Below are 18837 nucleotides of genomic sequence, written 5' to 3'. Positions count from 1 at the left end.
GCATTTCAACGTGTTCCGCAGAGAAGCATAGCAAAAACGCAGCCTAAATTGTTCATCTCCTTTTTTATTTTTATTTTTTTTATTTTCTTTTTTTTTTTTACAGCAAAACCTAGCGCTACCGCTATATCAGTTACCTATTCCGAGAGGGTAAGACAACGCCCCGTGTACCTCAAAACCACATGTTGTAGCGAATCGCCTTCACTGTACCGTACGACACATATGCGTCTACTACTAAAACTTTGCCCTATATGTCTTTGCATTTCAGACTCCCGTTTTCGCCTCAGATAATAAAAAGCTTTCCCGTGAATTTTAAAATATACGTTCCTCCCTAATGTGCTGAATTGCCTTGAAATATTCTTCCCTTTCACATTTTCCTTTCGGATTCTTCTACTATTTTTTTCCTCCGTCCAAACTATAATATAGTTCAGTCCCATGAACAATATTATAGTTTGTCGGTATTTAAATGCTACCTTTCAGGTTTGATTCGCTCCTTATACGCTTAATTCCTTACGCAAAACTGCCTGTATACTTTCCGTGCCAACCCTGCATTGCCCATTTCAGTTAACTTCTTTTGATCAAACTTCAATTTACTAGTTTTTCAAAGGACGACCAGCCAAAGTCCACCACCTAGCTATGTGAGTTTACGTAAGTTTTCCGTGGCAGTCTTTTCACGCTTCATTGTCGAATGTCCGGACATAATTGAACCTCTGACCTCATGCCAACACAATTGCCAAAACAAAATTCAGACATCGTCACTTTTTACAATCCACCGTTTACCACGCACCATTTATCATAATTCCATAGTCGCTTGAGCTCTGTGGTCGCTGAATTTATTCGGCCACTCCTAATTATATTTCCTTCCAGTTTCTTCAAATATATCCTTCACTAATGAAGTCGCACCTCCAAATATTTGTATCTTTCTACGTGTTTTTTTTATTATTTATTATATTTTCTGGGGTTACATCCGTTGCTAAACACCATGTCTTAAAATTATTACTGTTAAAACTCAGGCGCAAGATGTCCCCTTCCTCATCTCATATCCCAGTTAATCTTTTTCAATGTATCACAGATATTTGTCATGAATACCATATACCAAAAATTTTAAAATTCTGCCCTTTGTGTGTCATTCCAGAGTCATCAGTGCCAGTTTAGCTTTAACACTAGAAGGTAGCAATTGTGTCGTCTCTTTTTCTTGTAATGTGATGGAACGATGCTGCGTTGTTTGATTCAAACCACTCTTGGCACACCTGTATATAAAAGATTAAACATCATGGCTGCGCGAATCAAACTTCAAATCAAATAGACAAGTATCATTCCTAGCTTCAACACCGAGAATAAAGACGGTACGCCTTGGCTTTTTCTTTGGCTATAAAAGAATATTGACTAAGTGCTAAGAATTCAAACCACCTTTCGCACACACTTCCCTACTGAAAGCAAATATGGGATGCGTTCAAAAAGATATTAAAATTTATAAAATAAAACATAAGTCACTTGCTGAATTTCGCTACGTTTGCCTGACAGATCCCTTCAAAATGTTTATATTTTCAATGGGTTTATTAAAAATCATTTAGGGGTTTGCAGAGTGGTGCAAATTTAATTGTACAGTTTTCAATGCGAAAGCATTACTGTGCCATGGAGAGTACCGTCGTTATCAGCTCATTAAGCCGCGCCAAACGCCACCTAAATTCCCCTGTCCCCATGTAGTGAAGCCTGTAGTACGCACGAGCGTATTGATCGATAAACTCCCATTGGCTGCCGCGCGGCGCAGTTTCAAGGAATGCCACCACATAGAGAGCCCCCTCCACGGGGCAGCGGCCCGGCCGCCGCTAAGAGGGAGAGGGTGGCCGGGCTTTGCAGAGCAGCCGTGGCGGCCGGCCGCAGAGCCCGCCCGGGCAACCTACGCACTGGTCGAATGGCATGCCTCAGCGGGTCGCGCAACTTGTAGGTATACGCTACGTATACGAATGATTTCAAGACGTTAGCAGCCTTAAGAGTCTTTGTAGTTTTATTCCCTGCGACAACATTGCAGATAGAACCAGTATCGGTATATTCTGCCTTTTTTGCACTATGCATGAAGCAGCGCTATTCGATACGAGCCACTCTTCCCAAACACTTATGAATCATTCATAAAAAGTCGTTTATTAATTCAGGCTTGAATTCTTACTGAAGCTTACTCTGACTTAAGCTTCAAATCGTGAGTGACGCGTATCAAGGTCGGAGACAGTTGGCCGACTGCCAAACACCTCGACCGAAGCTTAGAGATCAGACGACGCAACACAGGAAGAAAAACAAGAGCCTGGAGGACGACATTTAGTCGCTTCTCAAGACTTCACTTCCTGCGAAGTACTTACCAAACAACGGCCAGAAAAGAAACGGTCTAAAAGGAGGACTCGGCGACATTAAAAGGCAACTTATCGTTGCCTGCAAAATCAGAGTAGGGTTCGCCTCCGCGACGTTCCTCATAAAACACGCAATTCTTCATATAGACCTCTGCGTTGCTTACAGGGCGCTGTGAAAGATGCCTGTTAGGACTTGTTTTCGGTAGTACAAACTTGAGCGTGTCAAATTTTCACACTGCAAAAAAAGTGTTTTTTCTTGTGCGGAACGCTATCACGGGGAAAATACAAAGAAACAATAAGAATTTGAACACCGTCGAAGTACAGGTCAAAGCTAAGTGGCTAAGAATTAAAAATTAAAAAAAAAATCAAAGCGTCCGGACGTCAGATATTCTGACGTCACTGCACAAAAATAACAGACGCGTACCCTAGTGGTGGTGGCCTGAATCTGGAACGTTGGATTGTCTTACGGCGTTAAATATTTCCGATTTCGGAATGCGAAAGGTAGTTTTCTGTTCTTTAGACTACACAGAAAAACGAAAACTCAGCGAAGGCGCTACAAGTAGTGGGAGGCCCAATCAGGTGAGCTTGTACTACCCAAAATGAGGGCGCCAGGGTTTTCTCCAAACTTCATCGCAGGAGGCTTATAACTGTTTGGGCGATACATCGAAATACTACCGCATATATGTCTCGTTTTATTTATCCTCGCCTTACGCTTAACCTTGTTGCTCTTCGCAGAGGTTTTCCTGCAACCGACTCCGGCAGCCACCTTCCGCGCCATCGGTGGCATCCTGGACATGTTCGTCTTCGTAGGCCCATCCCCAACCAAGGTGGTTCAGCAGCTTCAGCACGTGGTCGGCTTTCCCGCCATGCCCCCTTATTGGGGCCTGGGCTTCCACTTGTGTCGTTTTGACTACGGGTCGCTGAACAGGACGCGCTTCATCATGGAGAAGAACATCCAGGCTGGAATACCATTGGTGAGCGTACGGTCACTGCCTCTATATTTGAGTACATTGGACTGGATTGTGTTGGCCATTCCCTTTGTAACGGGTGATTAGTGCTTATCAACGTTATCAGAACAACTCAGTTTGGAAAATGCTATAGACCCCGAGCTAAAAAGCAATCTGTTATAAGTAACAGATTACTTGTACTTCGTTACTTTGTTAAGTAATTTTGTAATTGCCACGTTCCTGTTTTTCGGAAGTAAGTTGTAATGTAATTTGGTTACAAAATATTGGTAATGGATTACATTAATTAGTCGTTACATTTTAAAATATGAGCGTAATACAGGTGCTGGAGCAATACGAGCAGAACATTCAGCGGCATAAAGAGAGCAAGTTTAACAAAATGGAAAATATCAGGAAAGGGAGAATAGCCGAAACGAAAACAGGAGCTTTTGTATGACCGGTCATTCGAACCACTAGAAAAACGGGCAAGGCATGTACAAATATACGAGACACAAAGATCAAGCAAAAGGACGCCGAGTAGGCTCTCTGTCGCCTTTTATCGTTTTTTTGTTTGTTCGTTTTTTTTCCCGGGAACGAGAAAGCTTTTCGTGTTTGGTTTGGTTTTTTACACCGTTTCGCCCTTTCCGACTTTTTCGACGTCTCCCGCCACCTGCACCGGCATCAAACGTAGGACGGTGCCCCTTCGATTCGTGGGTTTACAACTCGGGTAAGAGACGATGTAGCCTCGTGCGAGGGAGTCGAAATCTCCTTGTCTTTTATGTGCGCAACTGTATTCTAGCACGCTCTAGAGGGACGACTGAAAAGTGCCCTGTGCGAGGTTAAGAGCATCGTCTTCGAGGGTACGGACGATAGGTTTTTGGTTTACTTGTCTGGGCTTGGTGCTCGAGTGCACTCCTCACTTTAGAGTCAACTGTTCACATAAAAGGAGGGGAGGAGGGGGGCGGCAGTTTTGCCATCTTAGGAGTACTGACACGGAGAGAGAGAGAGAGAGCGAACGCGTAAAAGTGGTGTAATCCTCTACTGTTTTGTGACAGCGATGTCCAACGCTCCTCTCGCCCTTGATGCCCTCCCTTTCCCTGGCCTCCACGAATATTGGTGTGAAAGTGAGAAACGACGAATATTGCATAACCCGTAAACGCCACTTTGTCTCTCACTGGTCGAGTTGTCGGTCACGGCGTGTCCGTCGTCTCCATAGCCATCTATTAATGAGATGTCCGAAATTCGGGGCATTAAAAAGAACGGAAACCTAAAGTTTCAGTGCAAACATTGCTTTAAAAAAAAAACCATACTTTCATCAACAAGAACAACAAACTCTAATCTACGGAAACACATCAAGGTAAGCTGGGACACCTGCATTCTGCATTGGGTATACATTGTTACGTTAGAAGCAAGTTTTTCTTTTCTTGTGAATAACAGGCGAAACACACGAGTCAAAAAGAAGCTTTCGTAGATCGCTTCTTTAGCTCCGAATCTTGTGCGCACGCGCACCGCTAGCTTTGTCTGCACAATTCCAGGGATCATTTCCGGAGGCTGTAAGCTAGAGGGATGGAGGGTGTGGCAGCAGCTTTCGATGCCTTGTCAGCTTACAGGTGAACAGAGTGCACCTACACTCTTTCTCGTAAATACAATATTTTATTTTGCAAGGACTACCATAATAAGGGCGTATGAGAAATGAAAATTAGTGTTCCATAACGTTTTTAAAAAAATATAAAAATTGCTTATATTGTTCTTTCGATAAGTGTACGAAAAAGTAGCGTGAAAGCAATTTGTAACGTAGCGACTAAAGTAATCTGTTACTTTTCAGCGAACGTTATTTGTAACGGCAATCCATTACATTTGAGGCTCGTTGATTTGTAATTGTCATCCACTGCATTTTTCAAGTAACGAGCACAAGTCTGCATAGACCCTGCTTTGAAAAAGCGGCTCCGATCCGTATTCGATAGTCAGTCAGTCAGTGAACTTTATTGAACCGTAAAATCAGATCCTAATATCTGATACGAGGGCTCGTTTGAAGGGGGGGGGGGGGATGTGGGATTCTTCGCATTTTCAGCTTCGACTTGAGCTTGTACTCAATTTTTGCACGCCTGAAACGACTGCAATCTGCATGGTGTAGTCGTCTGCCATCAAGATCCGTTCCCAAACAGGGGAGTAGTCTTCCTCTAATATATCTCACAGGACAGTAGGCAGGGCGGTCTCTGAGTATTCTCAGTAGGTATGCCGCCAGGACCCGTCCGCGAAGCCACATTCTTCACAATTTCCCTTGAAGAGATCTGGCCATGATCTTCTCAGGGTTCGGGGAGCCAGGGAGTTGCGGAGTTTTAGGCGCCGCCACGTAGATTCTTGAAGGCGCGTAGGGTTCTTGTGAGGCTCACCCAGAATCTTGCGCCGAATCTTGAGGTTTCTGAGGATCTCATTATATGTTACGGCACTCCGCGTGAGTGGTGAGGCCCCGTAATTGTGGTCTCTGTCGGTGGCGGGGATGCACATCCCGCCATTGGTCCGGATTTTTTGCGCACGGACCACTAGCGAGTGAGGCCCCTCTTTGCCAGAGTGACCCGAGTAGCGGGGCACCCACGTGAACGAGTAGCTGGCTTCTTCCTTTGGCGTCGTCTTCAGTAATAGGTTTCGTGCAGCAGGTCCGGCTTTACCGTTGCTCAGGTTCATAATGGCCGATCTTGACTCAGATGTGATGGTGGCAGGGTGGCCCTTTGCTACGGCAGTGTCCAGGGCCAAAGCGGTGGCCGCCTCTTCTGCCTCGTCGACGTTGCTCGCTCGTACTGATGCGGTGGTTGTGCAGTTAGCGTTGTACACGGCAACCACGCACTTGTTTTCTTCGGGAGGTATGTGCTGGCGTCTGCCTGGTACATGTGTTCTTGACCATTATGTAGCGTGTCCAGTGCCCTGGCTCTTCCTTCTCTTGTTCCCTTGTCCCTCGCGGAATTCGTGTTTTTGGGTAGCGGCATAACTCTTAAAGCCCGGTGCCATGTTGCTGGGATCGGTTTCTGTTTGACTTCTTTATTCGATTGCTTGATTCTAAAGCGCTGCAGAGTGATGAGGCCTGTCGCAGTTTTCAGCAGGCGCTGTTCTTAAGCTGTCCTCTGTGCTACTCGCATTCCTTCGAAAGTGTTATGAAGTCCGAGTTGTTCCAGCGCGTCGTTTGGTGTGCACGTTGGTAGACCAAGGGCGGTCTTAAAGACTTTCCTCATAATTGTATCTAGAGTTTTGATTGTCCCTTCGTTCAGGTGCATGTATGGTGCCGCATACATGATTCGGCTGAGCACGAATGCGTGAACTAGTCGGCAAGTCCCATTCTCTTTGAGTTCGTAGCTCTTGCGGGACACACGTCGAACTAGTCGGGCGAGGTTGTCCGCGTGCTTCCTGATGTACTTGATGATACTGCTCTGCTGGTTGTATATAGAAATTATCATTCCGAGAACTCGTACATCGTCTGTCCTAGGATTGTCTATACCTTGCGTCTTGAGGCAGAACTCTGTTTCCTGCTGGTAAGCTTTGTGTTTGTGGGGTCGGACCAGTAGTGCCGACATTTCGGTGGTGCATTCCAGTCCGATGGCTTTCGCTTTCTCTCTTACGATGTTCGTCCCTAACTTTAAGGCTTTGCTCATGTAGGGGGATGGGTTGTTGGTCCAAATCGTAATATCGTTGGCATACAAGGCGTGCTGCAGGCCTCCAACCAGTTCCAACTTTCTCGACATGGGTATCATTGCCATACTAAACAGTAGCGGGGAAATGACTGCCCCTTGTGGCGTACCGCATCCGTTGTTGATGCTAAAAACTTCCGAAGTTTCGCCTTCTAGTTGGATGCTGGCTGTGCGGCCAGGCAGGAAAGAGCGGACGTAGTTGAAGGTCCGCTCCCCCAGCCTCGTCTCGGAAATTTGGTTCAAGATTGCCGCATGGGATACACGGTCAAAAGCCTTCTTCAAATCGAGTGCGGCGAGTGCGGCCCAATTTCTGCTTTCATTCAGCGGGTCTTCTTGAAGGTGAACAAACACAACCTGCGTAGGGAGATGTTTTCTGAAACCAAACATTTTGTGCATGAATAAATTTTGCTCCTCCATGTATTCTTGTACTCTTGTTTGAATGACACGCTCCAGTAGTTTGCCCACGCACGACGTAAGTGAGATTGGGCACATATTCTCCACCTTGAGAGGTTTTCTGGGTTTTGGGATCAAGCTGACGATTGCGTGGCGAAAGCTTTCCAAAAGCGCCAGTTCGTTCATATTTTGTTAAAGTACTCGGTAGTTCGTAGGAGCGATTCGTCGTCCAAGTTGTGAAGCTTTCTGTTCGTGACTTTGTCCGCGCCCGGTGTCGAAGTAGTCTTGACTTCGGCCATGGCGAGACACACTTCCGATTCGGTAATTGGTGCATCGAGCCTGCCGTTCTCGTTTTCGCCGTACGCTGTTGATAGCGGGGTGGCAGGTTGGGGGGATTCCAGATACAGGGATCTAAGTCTTGCGTAGATGTCTTCGCCATCGAGTTCCCGAACGAGTTTGGTAAGAAGTTTCCTCTTCTCTAGTTTGGTATCGGCAGGTTCCATCACATAGTGAAAGAGGGACCAGGCGCTTTTTGTGTGTAATCTTCCTTGTAGCTCATCGCACATTTGCTGCCACTGTTTCTGCTTGAGTTGCTGCGCGTACGCTTCAATTTCTCTGCTGAGTTAGGCAGCCCGTCGTCTAAGCTTAGGGTACCTCTTTTTTATTTCCTCCCATCTCCAATAGATTGAACTATAGGCCATCAGCATGTTGTAGTTTGCTGTACATCTTTCAAGAATGGGTAGGGTTCTCGATTTCTGTAGTGCTGGCCTCTTGCTCTTTGACTAAATGTCTGCACCAGTCGTCAATATTTTCCAGCGGTCGTGTGGCTTTTTGTCTTCTTTTGCAAAAAGCGTCCCAATCGGTGGAAGGTTGTGTGGGGAGTCGCGTGAGTCGGAATCCTGGCAGTGGAACTTTCGTTTCCGGAATATAGTGGTCGCTGCAACTTTTTTTTGCTATTGGTGCATGTGAATTCGTCGATGTTTAGGCCAAAAGTAAGATCCGGGTTTGTATCCCGATGCACGCTGTTTCCAATCCTAGTGTATTCTGTAGTGTCGTTTAAGAGCAAGGTTTCGTGGGCTTCTGCCTGGTGGGCAACTTCCTTTCCTTTCGCAAAATCTCTTCTGTAGCCTCATACAGTATTTGGAGCATTAAAGTCACCCAGAATCAGGGCCGGAGATTCTCGCGCAACGTTCCATATCTTCTTTAAAATCTGCGAGACTGCATAGGAAGTATCCTTTGGATTTAAGTACACGTTCCAGATGATTAGGGTTTTCTGTCTCTTGCGTTTGGGCATAATTTCTGCGGTGATCGATTTGACTTGGCATTCAATTCTATGTCGTGCTGTTTGACTGGTAGATCCCTCCTCACGAAAATGTGTAACAATTTTTCTTTCGTTTGTCCTATAATTCCGTAGCTTATGTATCCCAGTATCGTACACTTGAGGCCCGATTCTTGTACGGCCAAAACGTCCGGCGGCGAATCGGTGTCCGTGATTATCATTTTGAGCGAGCCAGTTTTTCTGCTGAGACCCCTACAGTTCCACTGCCTCACACGCACTTTACGGCTGTCCTCCATGCTTGGCAGCTACTCTCGCAAATTCTTGTTCAATGAGCGTCATCCACTCTTCGTTCGTCTTCATACGTTCCTCCAGTCTTTGAAGGCTTGCCGTTGTGCTACTGAGCGCAGCTTGGACTTTCTGAGGGAACGAGTCTTCGGTCTTTCTAGCCTTGTACGGTCTCTCCGATGAGCAGCTGATGCTCGTTTGAACCGAGCTTTCAGAGTCTGTTCTCTCCCGTCCTTTCCTGACTTCGGCCGGCCGTGGAGGTGCTGGCATCTCGTTGTCGGTTTCCATGTTCTGGCTTCCAGTGATGACACTCGTTGGTATGAGAGCGCTGCTTTTCATTTTTTCCTGTCGAAGTTGTCGGATTGTACGCACGGCCGCTTCATAGTTCTTCTTGAGGCACGCCGATTCTTCGCTTAGCTTCTTGTTTGCTTTTTCAAGCGCCGAATTGGTGCAGTCTTCGGTTGCATCCTTGGCTTGCGGCTCCCTTGTATTTTTGCCTCATGAGGCTCGAGCGTAGCTCATTGTTTCTTCCTCTTCGCTGGTAGAAGTATTGGTGCTATCTTCAGCTGTCACGAAATACTTTTTCGGTGTGGTTATCCTCTCTGAAAGGCTTGTAGCGTTCCCGACAGGCGTTGCTTTCAGCGTAGTGGTGTTCATTGCACATCACGCACTTGGGGGTGCACGTGTAATCGATCCTCACTCCAGGCACCCGTTGAGGGAAGTCGTGTTCCTCGCCACAGTTTGGGCATCTGCGGCTGACACCTTCGGGGCCATTATCTGTACCATGTCCCATGTTTCTGCACGTGGTGCACGCTTGCTTCTTCTCCAAATAGATGTTGTAGCGGCTGATGCTTCCAAAGATCTTGGTGTTGCCCGGTTGAACCTTCGTGCCCAGTGTAACCAAGATGGGCCGGGATCGGTCCATCCACTTTGCATCGATTAAGTGTGTTTTGGGATCGCTCCGCTGCAATTCTACCAAAACCTCTTGGTTGTTGGTTCCTCGTTCTCTACGAAACACATTGGCGACTACTACTCGGAAAGTGTCTTCCGAATTTCCGGTGTATCCGTGCGCTTCGTATTCGATACCCTCGTACCAAAATCTTTTGACTCCGAGGTACTTCTCCGCCCGTTCCTGATCGTTCGTATGCACGGTGACCGTGTTGTTACGTACGTTCTTGATAGCATAGTCTTCTCCGAGCGCTGCCAGTCGATACGCTGGTCTCTGCCATGATGCACGTAATAATCTCCAAAGCTTCAGCTTTCCATAGATCGAAGAACTTGATTCTGACGATAATCTCGAAGATATTTTTCTCCTCTTTAAGCCACGTTCTAAAATTTTTTATGATCCTCCGGCTGTGATATTTACCAACTAGGTGCCATTTCGATTTGTCGTTATCTTCGACTTTTTGTTACTCTGTAGCAGCCAACTGTTGTTTGTATCTAGCGATGTTTAAGAAGGTAGCGTGATTCTCCTGCTCCCTCGCCGTCATTGTGCTAGGCCCAGCGTGAGGTCTAGCTCCCTCCGACAGATTTTCTTCTATAATGGCTATTTCGGACGGAATTTTGTGCAGAAAACAATATCCCCACGTTTCGCTTGATATTCCAATACGTAAAAAGTGCAAACTCGCCCCTAAGATGTTCGGGACCCGCGGTAATCCACCGAAAATCCGGAGCACGTGGAAGACACGTCCGCCTATCTCTCCGTCTCTCGGTGACCTTCGAACGAACTAGCCGTATTCGATAACCAAACTAATGGCAATCGCAACGCCACCATTTCTCCTGCAGCGGCCACTCCGGCAACTGCACGGCAGCACGCATTGGTTCAGGCCGAGTCGAGCAAGGGCCGGTGGCGCCATCTCGCGGTGCCATTTCGCAGTAGTCGTATAAATGAATACATAAAATTGAAAGAATAAAACACAGACGACAAGCACAGGACAACCACTTTCTTTCAGTTAGCAACGACGTTTATTTTGGGCAAAGACATTGCACCCTGAGCGAGACCCCGACAAGATAGGTTGATAAGGGGGAAGGCTTACTGGGAGATGGAAAGGGTGATGTGGGGGACAGATAGGAAACTTGGGAGATGGAAAGGCCATAAAGGGGAAGGAAAACTGGGAGATGGAAGGGGTGATAGGAGAAGGAAAGGGGGAACCATGAGGTAAGGGCGGAACTACCGGGATGCTGTGTGATTACGGGGAGTTGCGATATTTTCCAAGTTCAGGCTTGAGGAATTCTAATTCCCGTCTTGATAAGGTTACTGATGCCGATGAAACGTTGTTTTCTGCGTTCTGGATGAGAAAAGATTCGATGATTTCACGTCCGTGGCGATTGCGGTGTCCCCCTCTTGTCTTGGCTCCTGCGAAGTCAGGCGCGCATCCAAAGCATTCGTTCGCGTGAACCGCGATCGGATGTATGGGGTTGTCGGTTCTAGAAGTGGCCTCGTTTTCGTGCTCTCTCAGGCGGCCATCGATACATCGGCCGGTTTGTCCTGTGTACTCGGCACCGCATTTGAGAGGGATGGAGTACACTTTTTCTGTGCAGCAGGTCCGGAAAAGGGTGGCGTGCTTTTTTTCGCAAGCCGGCTTGGCTTCTTGTCGGTTGATCATGTTGCACATGCTTGCCAATTTGAATCTACTGGAAAAGACAACTTTCGTGTCATAGCGTGATGCAATGGATCGGACACGATGGGAAGCATTATGAATGTAAAGTATGCTGGCTATCCTTCGACTGAAAGGCATTTTTGTAGTTGCTTGTGGGTTGATAAGTTGGTGGAAAACGGACACGAGGCGTTCCACCGGATATCCGGAACTCAGGAGTCGTTGAGTTTGGCTCTTAATGCTATCTGCCTTCGAATGTTGACAGGATTTTGTTTTAGCTGATGTGAGTAGCGTCTTGATGATATCTATCTTAACAGTCTTTGAATGAGCACTCTCAAAAGGGAGCACCGGCTTTTCTGAACGCTGACTGAACGCTCAGCAAATGCCTTCGCTGGTTTTTTTCAATCGCAGGTCTAGAAATTGTAGCCCTTCAGAGGAAGGATGTTCCTTTTTGAATTTTAGTTTGCCTCCTGCGCTTTTGAACGAGGCCACGATCACCTCGACTTTATCAGCTTCAGGGTAAATAATCAGGTAGTCATCAACGTAGCGGACTACGGTGCATTCCGGGCTAGTGTCCTTGAGCTGTACCTGTATGGTCCTATCGACATAAGACAGGTAGATTTCACTTAAAATAGGATCAAGGCAAGACCCTATACACACCCCGGATTTCTGTATCCAGATTTTTCCTTCGTGCTCGGTCATTGTTGAGTTTAGGTAGAGTTGCAGAAGCTCGAGGAAGCCGGAAAGTGACACTCCGGATGAGTTTTGGAAGCTACAGATTCCGTGTTCGGTGATGGCTTCTTCTACGGATTCGAGAAGAGTAGGAATGTCCAGGTTATAGTACATATATTCTATGTCTAGGGAAAAGAAGTCTAAGTTAGGAGAACCAGTATGAACCGGTTCCAGGGCGCCGATAAGCTCCTGAGAGTTTCTGATTCGATAAGGTTGTGCGGGATGCACGCCGGAAAGAAGTTTCTGGAGAAACGTGGCGAGGTGCTTCTGCCAGCATCCTCTCTCGGATACTGTTGTGCGGAGGGGGACGTCCGGCTTATGCGTTTTAGCGGCGAAGAATACTTGTAGATACTGGTTGGCTGGGGCTGTTACCAAATTTTTCATTTTCGGTAGGTTTAGCTGAACGCATAGTTCTTTCAGTTTGCTGCGGAGGGATCCTGAAGGCCTCTTCTTAATGGCGGTGAAGTTTTTTTCGACTGCGGCTTTACCTTTAGTTTTGTACATTTCGTCATCAATTACTATCCGCCTGGAGGAGCTTGAGGTGTTTATCTCGAATATCCGCTACTGCCGATTGAATGTTGACACTTGCCTTTGGCCGGGGGCTGGATGGTAGCAGACTGAGCGGGTCGCTGTCCCCAAGAATTCCTGTCCTTCCTGTTCCGGTATGACTGCTGCAACATGGTGGATGGCTGCCAGGTGGTCGACTTTCGAGACCGGAAGATCTGGTGCGAACTTAGGTCCTTTTGAAAGGAGAGCCTCCGTGTCCGGGGACAGTTTTGCCTCTGTTAGGTAGGTCGGTGGGGCGAACTTGGTGGTAGAGGCTTGCGTGCGACTGTGCAGGTTCAGTTGGAAGACGATCTTTGTCCAAAACGACTCCAAAAGTTCCCCGGCGGCCTGCTGAAGAAATATGTAGGAGGGATGCTTCACGTAGGCTGGACCAAACAACTTGTGTATGAAGCTATGCTGCACTGCTGATGTGACGCGCAATTCTGGGGACACTTCCTTGCAGGACGGTTGCATTATCTTGTGGCTGGCTGTCCAGTTCTGGCTGCTGAATCCGAGGGCTTGGTGCACCGAAGGGTGAATGGTGTTCTTCCGCAAATAAAATCCCAGGGTCCGGAGACGGAGTCGAAGTAGGTTCTGTCTTGATATAAAGATGGCAGCTGGGTAAAACGTAGCCGGGTCGAACATGGCGCAGGCATTTTAAGTGAAATCTACCTGTCTTATGTCGATAGGACCATACAGGTACAGCTCAAGGACACTAGCCCGGAATGCACCCTAGTCCGCTACGTTGATTACTACCTGATTATTTGCCCTGAAGCCGATAAAGTCGAGGTGATCGTGGCCTCGTTCGAAAGCGCAGGAGGCAAACTAAAATTCAAAAAGGAACATCCTTCCTCAGAAGGGCTACAACTTTTAGACCTGCGATTGAAAAAAACCAGCGAAGGCATTTGCTGGGCATTCAGTCAGCGTTCAGAAAAGTCGGTGCTCCCTTTTGATAGTGCTCATTCAAAGACTTTTAACATAGGTATCATCAAGACGCTACTTACATCAGCTAAAACAAAATCTTGTCAACATTCGACAGCAGACAGCATTAAGAGCCAAACTCGACGACTCCTGAGTTCCGGATATCCGGTGGAACGCCTCGTGTCCGTTTTCCACCAACTTATCAACCCACAAGCAACTACAAAAATGCCTTTCAGTCGAAGGATAGCCAGCATACTTTACATTCATAATGCTTCCCATCGTGTCCGATCCATTGCATCACGCTATGACACGAAAGTTGTTTTTCCAGTAGATTCAAATTGGCAAGCATGTGCAACATGATCAACCGACAAGAAGCCAAGCCGGCTTGCGAAAAAAAGCACGCCACCCTTTTCCGGACCTGCTGCACGGAAAAAGTGTACTCCATCCCTCTCAAATGCGGTGCCGAGTACACAGGACAAACCGGCCGATGTATCAATGACCGCCTGAGAGAGCACGAAAACGAGGCCACTTCTAGAATCGACAACCCCATTCATCCGATCGCGGTTCACGCGAACGAATGCTTTGGATGCGCGCCTGACTTCGCAGGAACCAAGACAAGAGGGGGACACCGCAATCGCCACGGATGTGAAATAATCGAATCTTTTCTCATCCAGAACGCAGAAAACAACGTTTCATCGGCATCAGTAACCTTATCAAGACGGGAATTAGAATTCCTCAAGCCTGAACTTAGAAAATATCGCAACTCCCCGTAATCACACAACATCCCGGTAGTTCCGCCCTTACCTCATGGTTCCCCCTTTCCTTCTCCTATCACCCCTTCCATCTCCCAGTTTCCCTTCCCTTTTATCGCCTTTCCATCTCCCAAGTTTCCTTTCTGTCCCCCATATCACCCTTTCCATCTCCCAGTAAGCCTTCCCCCTTATCAACCTATCTTGTCGGGGTCTCGCTCAGGGTGCAATGTCTTTGCCCAAAATAAACGTCGTTGCTAACTGAAAGAAAGTGGTTATCCTGTGCTTGTCCTCTGTGTTTTATTCTTTCAATTTTATGTATTCATGTTCAGCCCGCTCGCCTTCATCAGTCATATAAATGAACTTTCATGTTTTTACTCATCGCTAAAGGGCGGCGTTGTTATCGTATTTAGTTCGGTCTTGGTGGACGCGAGCGGTTGGAATTACAAGGGTGAGTTTCCCAATTGAGTGTTTCAGTAACGCTGGTGCCCATACTCTATTCCAGCATCTCCAAACAAAGAGCACCACGTCCCAGCTGTGGTGTCGAATCGCTCCGCGGAACAACCATAAAAGACGCTACACTGCGTTTCACATTAAGTCTGACAACAGCCAAAGCTACCATCGGATGTAGCCGATCAAGCGGAGTCAAAAGTGAAGTGTCATGACGCTCGTCTTGGTGCCTCTGCTATCACTGGACAAACCACTCACGCCGAGTGAATGCGGCATAATCCTGTGTTTGGTTTCTATGCCTGATTGGTTTAGTTGGCGATAGGTAACGCAAAAAACGGCATGCGCCGTGATGATGCGCTTTTGGCGCTCGGTGATTGTCTCAGTCGGATTGTAGCGTTAGCTGCGGTCTTACATGAAGTCCCTAAATAGGAACTTCCTTAAAGTGGCGACATTCTTTGAAGCACCGACTTCATGACGGTGCAAGTTTTAGGAAGCGAATGGCGGCGCACAGCAGAGGTTTGAACTGAATGCAGCCATTTTGTTTTAGCGGAATGTGGTTTGTCATTTTTATTGGTTGTCGTCACTTCTAAAAGAAGTATCAAGGGGCTTTACTCTTACCTAGTGTGAAAGGAAGGATTTGGATGGAGATCCGATCTTCGAGCCCTGAGTGACTCGATTCAAAACAACACCACTGGGGACAGCTACAGACATTAATAATATTAATAATAGCTTTATTTACCATGTATACGCATGGTGGGAGCTGAGGAAAAAAGCTGTCCAAGCAGCTTGACTGGTCCTCAGCCCCCTCAGGTACACACAGTGCCGAGAAAGACATTTAAAAAGAGCACAAGAAATTATATAGTAATACAAGGTACTTTAATCATAACAATGACCAACAGACAACTATCAGCAATGCATCATGCAAGAATAGCACTTGCCTATAAAAGAAATCGGGAAGTTGTACACAAGAAAGGGAAAACTATCTAAAGTATTCAAAGAGGCTTCAACACAATATATATATATATATATATATATATATATATATATATATATATATATATATATATATATATATAAAGTAATAAAGTCGCACTTCGAAACGTTGTTGGAGTTTTAAAGCATTTAGTGAGTCGACGTTTATGCCTGAGACAGGCCTTCTTCAAGACTGGTTGCCAGAGTCGGTTACATGGTTGTTTTCGCTTTCCCCACCCGGGCCACGTCACCTGTCAGATCACGTGTAAAAATGCCCAAGTAAAAGAGCCCAAGTGAAAAAACGCTGCTGTACTCCCCCCACTCCACGCACGGCCGCAGCAGACGCCGCCAGCCATCGGAGCATCGGAGTACAGCAGCGTTTTTTCACTTGGGCTCTTTTACTTGGGCATTTTTACACGTGATCTGACAGGTGACGTGGCCCGGGTGGGGAAAGCGAAAACAACCATGTAACCGACTCTGGCAACCAGTCTTGAAGAAGGCCTGTCTCAGGCCGAAACGTCGACTCACTAAATGCTTTAAAACTCCAACAACGTTTCGAAGTGCGACTTTATTACTTTATAGTCTTCGGCGTCCTACGCTATATTTTCTTTGTCTATATATATATATATATATATATATATATACATATATATACATATACACATAACACACACACATATTATACATACATACATACATACACATAGACCATATGTTTGTGTTTTCATGCTTCGTACATTGCGCGAAGTTCACTATATCTGCAAGTGTACAGATCAATATATACGTAGTGATAGTTGTTTAAAAGGGATGGTAAAAGATAACGGAGACATTCTTTCCTGGAGTTTAGTCGAGCTGTAGGGGCTATCCAGCTCTCTTTGTATCTTGCAGAGTAACTAGATGTTTTTATTTGCAGTTGGGAGAGATTGCGTATATTACTTATTAAATTTTATTAAATTAAAACAATATTGTTATCAATAAGCTACGCTTAAGAGAAACGACACTTAATCGTCATTTAGCTTAAAAACATGGCTAGCAGTTATCCTAAGATTTATCTCAATATAAAGGAAACGGTTTTCTCTCCTGAAAAAATCTTGTAACCGTTCGCGATGGTAGATGTAATATTACGTGAGCTTCCTAATACCGAGCCTTTCTTCTTCTTTTGGAGGGGGCAGGTTTTTTTGATGCAGCCTGAGCTTAGTATGCCTCAACAGATAAGTTGTCCTTTCGCTGTAGATCAGAAGTTTAGCGAGTACAGGACGACCACTAGCGTAAGGCCTTTAACGTTCTACGCAGTAGTGATACATGACCCCACGCCAGTACGATACTCATTCAGATCGAAAAGGGACAGGGGTGGGGATTGAACCCAAGATCTCTGGGTTGCAGCTAACACCAAATTTAATGCTGAGGAAGTCGGAGTTTTCAATCATGACGATCGCCAGTTGGGTCTGCTCTTTACTAAGCGCCAAGATGCCAGCTCCCACAATAATATCGGGGAACAAAGTGCCGATACTCTAAGCGTAGCTCATTTAGTTGCTCTAAGGACCAGAGGTGACTGTCGAGACAACAACATAGATTATTTGTTCGTGTTTTGACGCAGCGCTCTGTCTACATACTCGAAAGTTGCGGCACGTTCGACTGGGGCTAGTGTTCGAGCAGTAAAGCCGAACGCGGACGTTGCCCTCGTGGATTTCTTACTTAGCCTTTTTCGACTCAGCACGGGGAACAAGCTGGGCACGAGCGGTCAACAATCTTTCCCCTGCGCTCAATCGAGAAAGGTAAAGGTATTGCAGATGCCTTCTGTTGGTAAACACCTAACTCCAAGGAAAACAACAATTTCGGCGCAGCGCAGAGGGAGACGGTGGGTGCATCACTGAGGCGTGTGTTGAACCCCACCCCAGTCACGGCGCTTCGCGGCGGCAGTCTGCTGATGGCTCGTTACAAAATATTAACCCAACTTTGCCCATCCCGACACGACGCTTTGCGGCGTGTACGGCCCAAGTACGTTTTAGTACCGCTGTCCACCACTGTACCTCAGTTGTTATGCGTTACGTCGCGCCGCCCAACCAATCCTCTGCGGCCGACGATCCAATGCGTCCTATCGCCTCGCCTCTCGAAATGGACGGCCGGGGTGCTGTACGCGCTACAGACGTCCTCGGTACCTCATGGAGCCGGATTCGTCGACCTATGGACGCACACGGGCTTTGGCTCCGTTTTTCGGACTGCCATGCCGTTCTTGACATGAAGTTAGCATGTCACCGGGACATAAGCACACCTTGTCGTCGCCCCTGTATGCACGACATGTAAGCATGACAACGAAATGGTTCTGTCGCTTTCCGGGCATCGCGCGCGTCCTTCATGCGCACGTCGTGACCTGATCTGCATGCGCCAGGGAGAAGAGGGGTTTCGGGAATGTTCAACCCGCGGAAAAGTGCTGAGAGGCTGCATTCGCCACGCTTTGTGGTATATAACCGCTCCGCGAAATGATAATGTATTTCTCTGAGGACCAGCTTGACGGCAGCGGCGGTTTCGGCCTATTTTAATGACTTGTCTTCAATGGCAAAAGGAAAAAAAAAAACGCATTTCAGGCGAACATTTAAAAAATAAACAAGAGAAATTACAAAGAGAGTGACAACGTGTTATGATATCGTAGTTTGTTTACGGCGGTAGTTTCATGCGCAAACCTCTCTTAAATAAAATGGTTAGCGTGGATAGATTTTTTATGCACAAACCTCTCTTATACAAAATGGTTAGCGCACTAAACACCTATAACAATTACTTCATTTCATTACCTTTCAAAATATGTTTATTTATTTACACTCACAGCCGTATTTTGGAATTGCTTTCCTATGATGGATGTATACCACGCTGTATCATTAGTTTTTACATCATGTTTTACGGCTTTCAATTTATTTTCACACTTTGCGTTCCACGCTTTCTCGCCACCCAATCT

General features: G+C 46.6%; 1 protein-coding gene across 1 annotated transcript in view; it reads left to right on the top strand.

Moving 5' to 3' along the window:
• The window catches only part of LOC115315116 (lysosomal alpha-glucosidase-like), an 85515-nt gene that overhangs the window by 26647 nt on the left and 40031 nt on the right, over positions 1–18837 (top strand). The window contains exon 5 of the mRNA XM_040221063.1: positions 3075–3313. Within this exon, the coding sequence (XP_040076997.1) occupies positions 3075–3313 (239 nt within the window). The remainder of the gene's footprint in view (positions 1–3074; positions 3314–18837) is intronic.

This window comes from Ixodes scapularis, unplaced genomic scaffold (assembly GCF_016920785.2).
Source record: "Ixodes scapularis isolate PalLabHiFi unplaced genomic scaffold, ASM1692078v2 PGA_scaffold7__128_contigs__length_106722199, whole genome shotgun sequence".
Taxonomy (NCBI): Eukaryota; Metazoa; Arthropoda; class Arachnida; order Ixodida; family Ixodidae; genus Ixodes; species Ixodes scapularis.
This window is presented reverse-complemented; position numbering and strand designations above follow the sequence as displayed.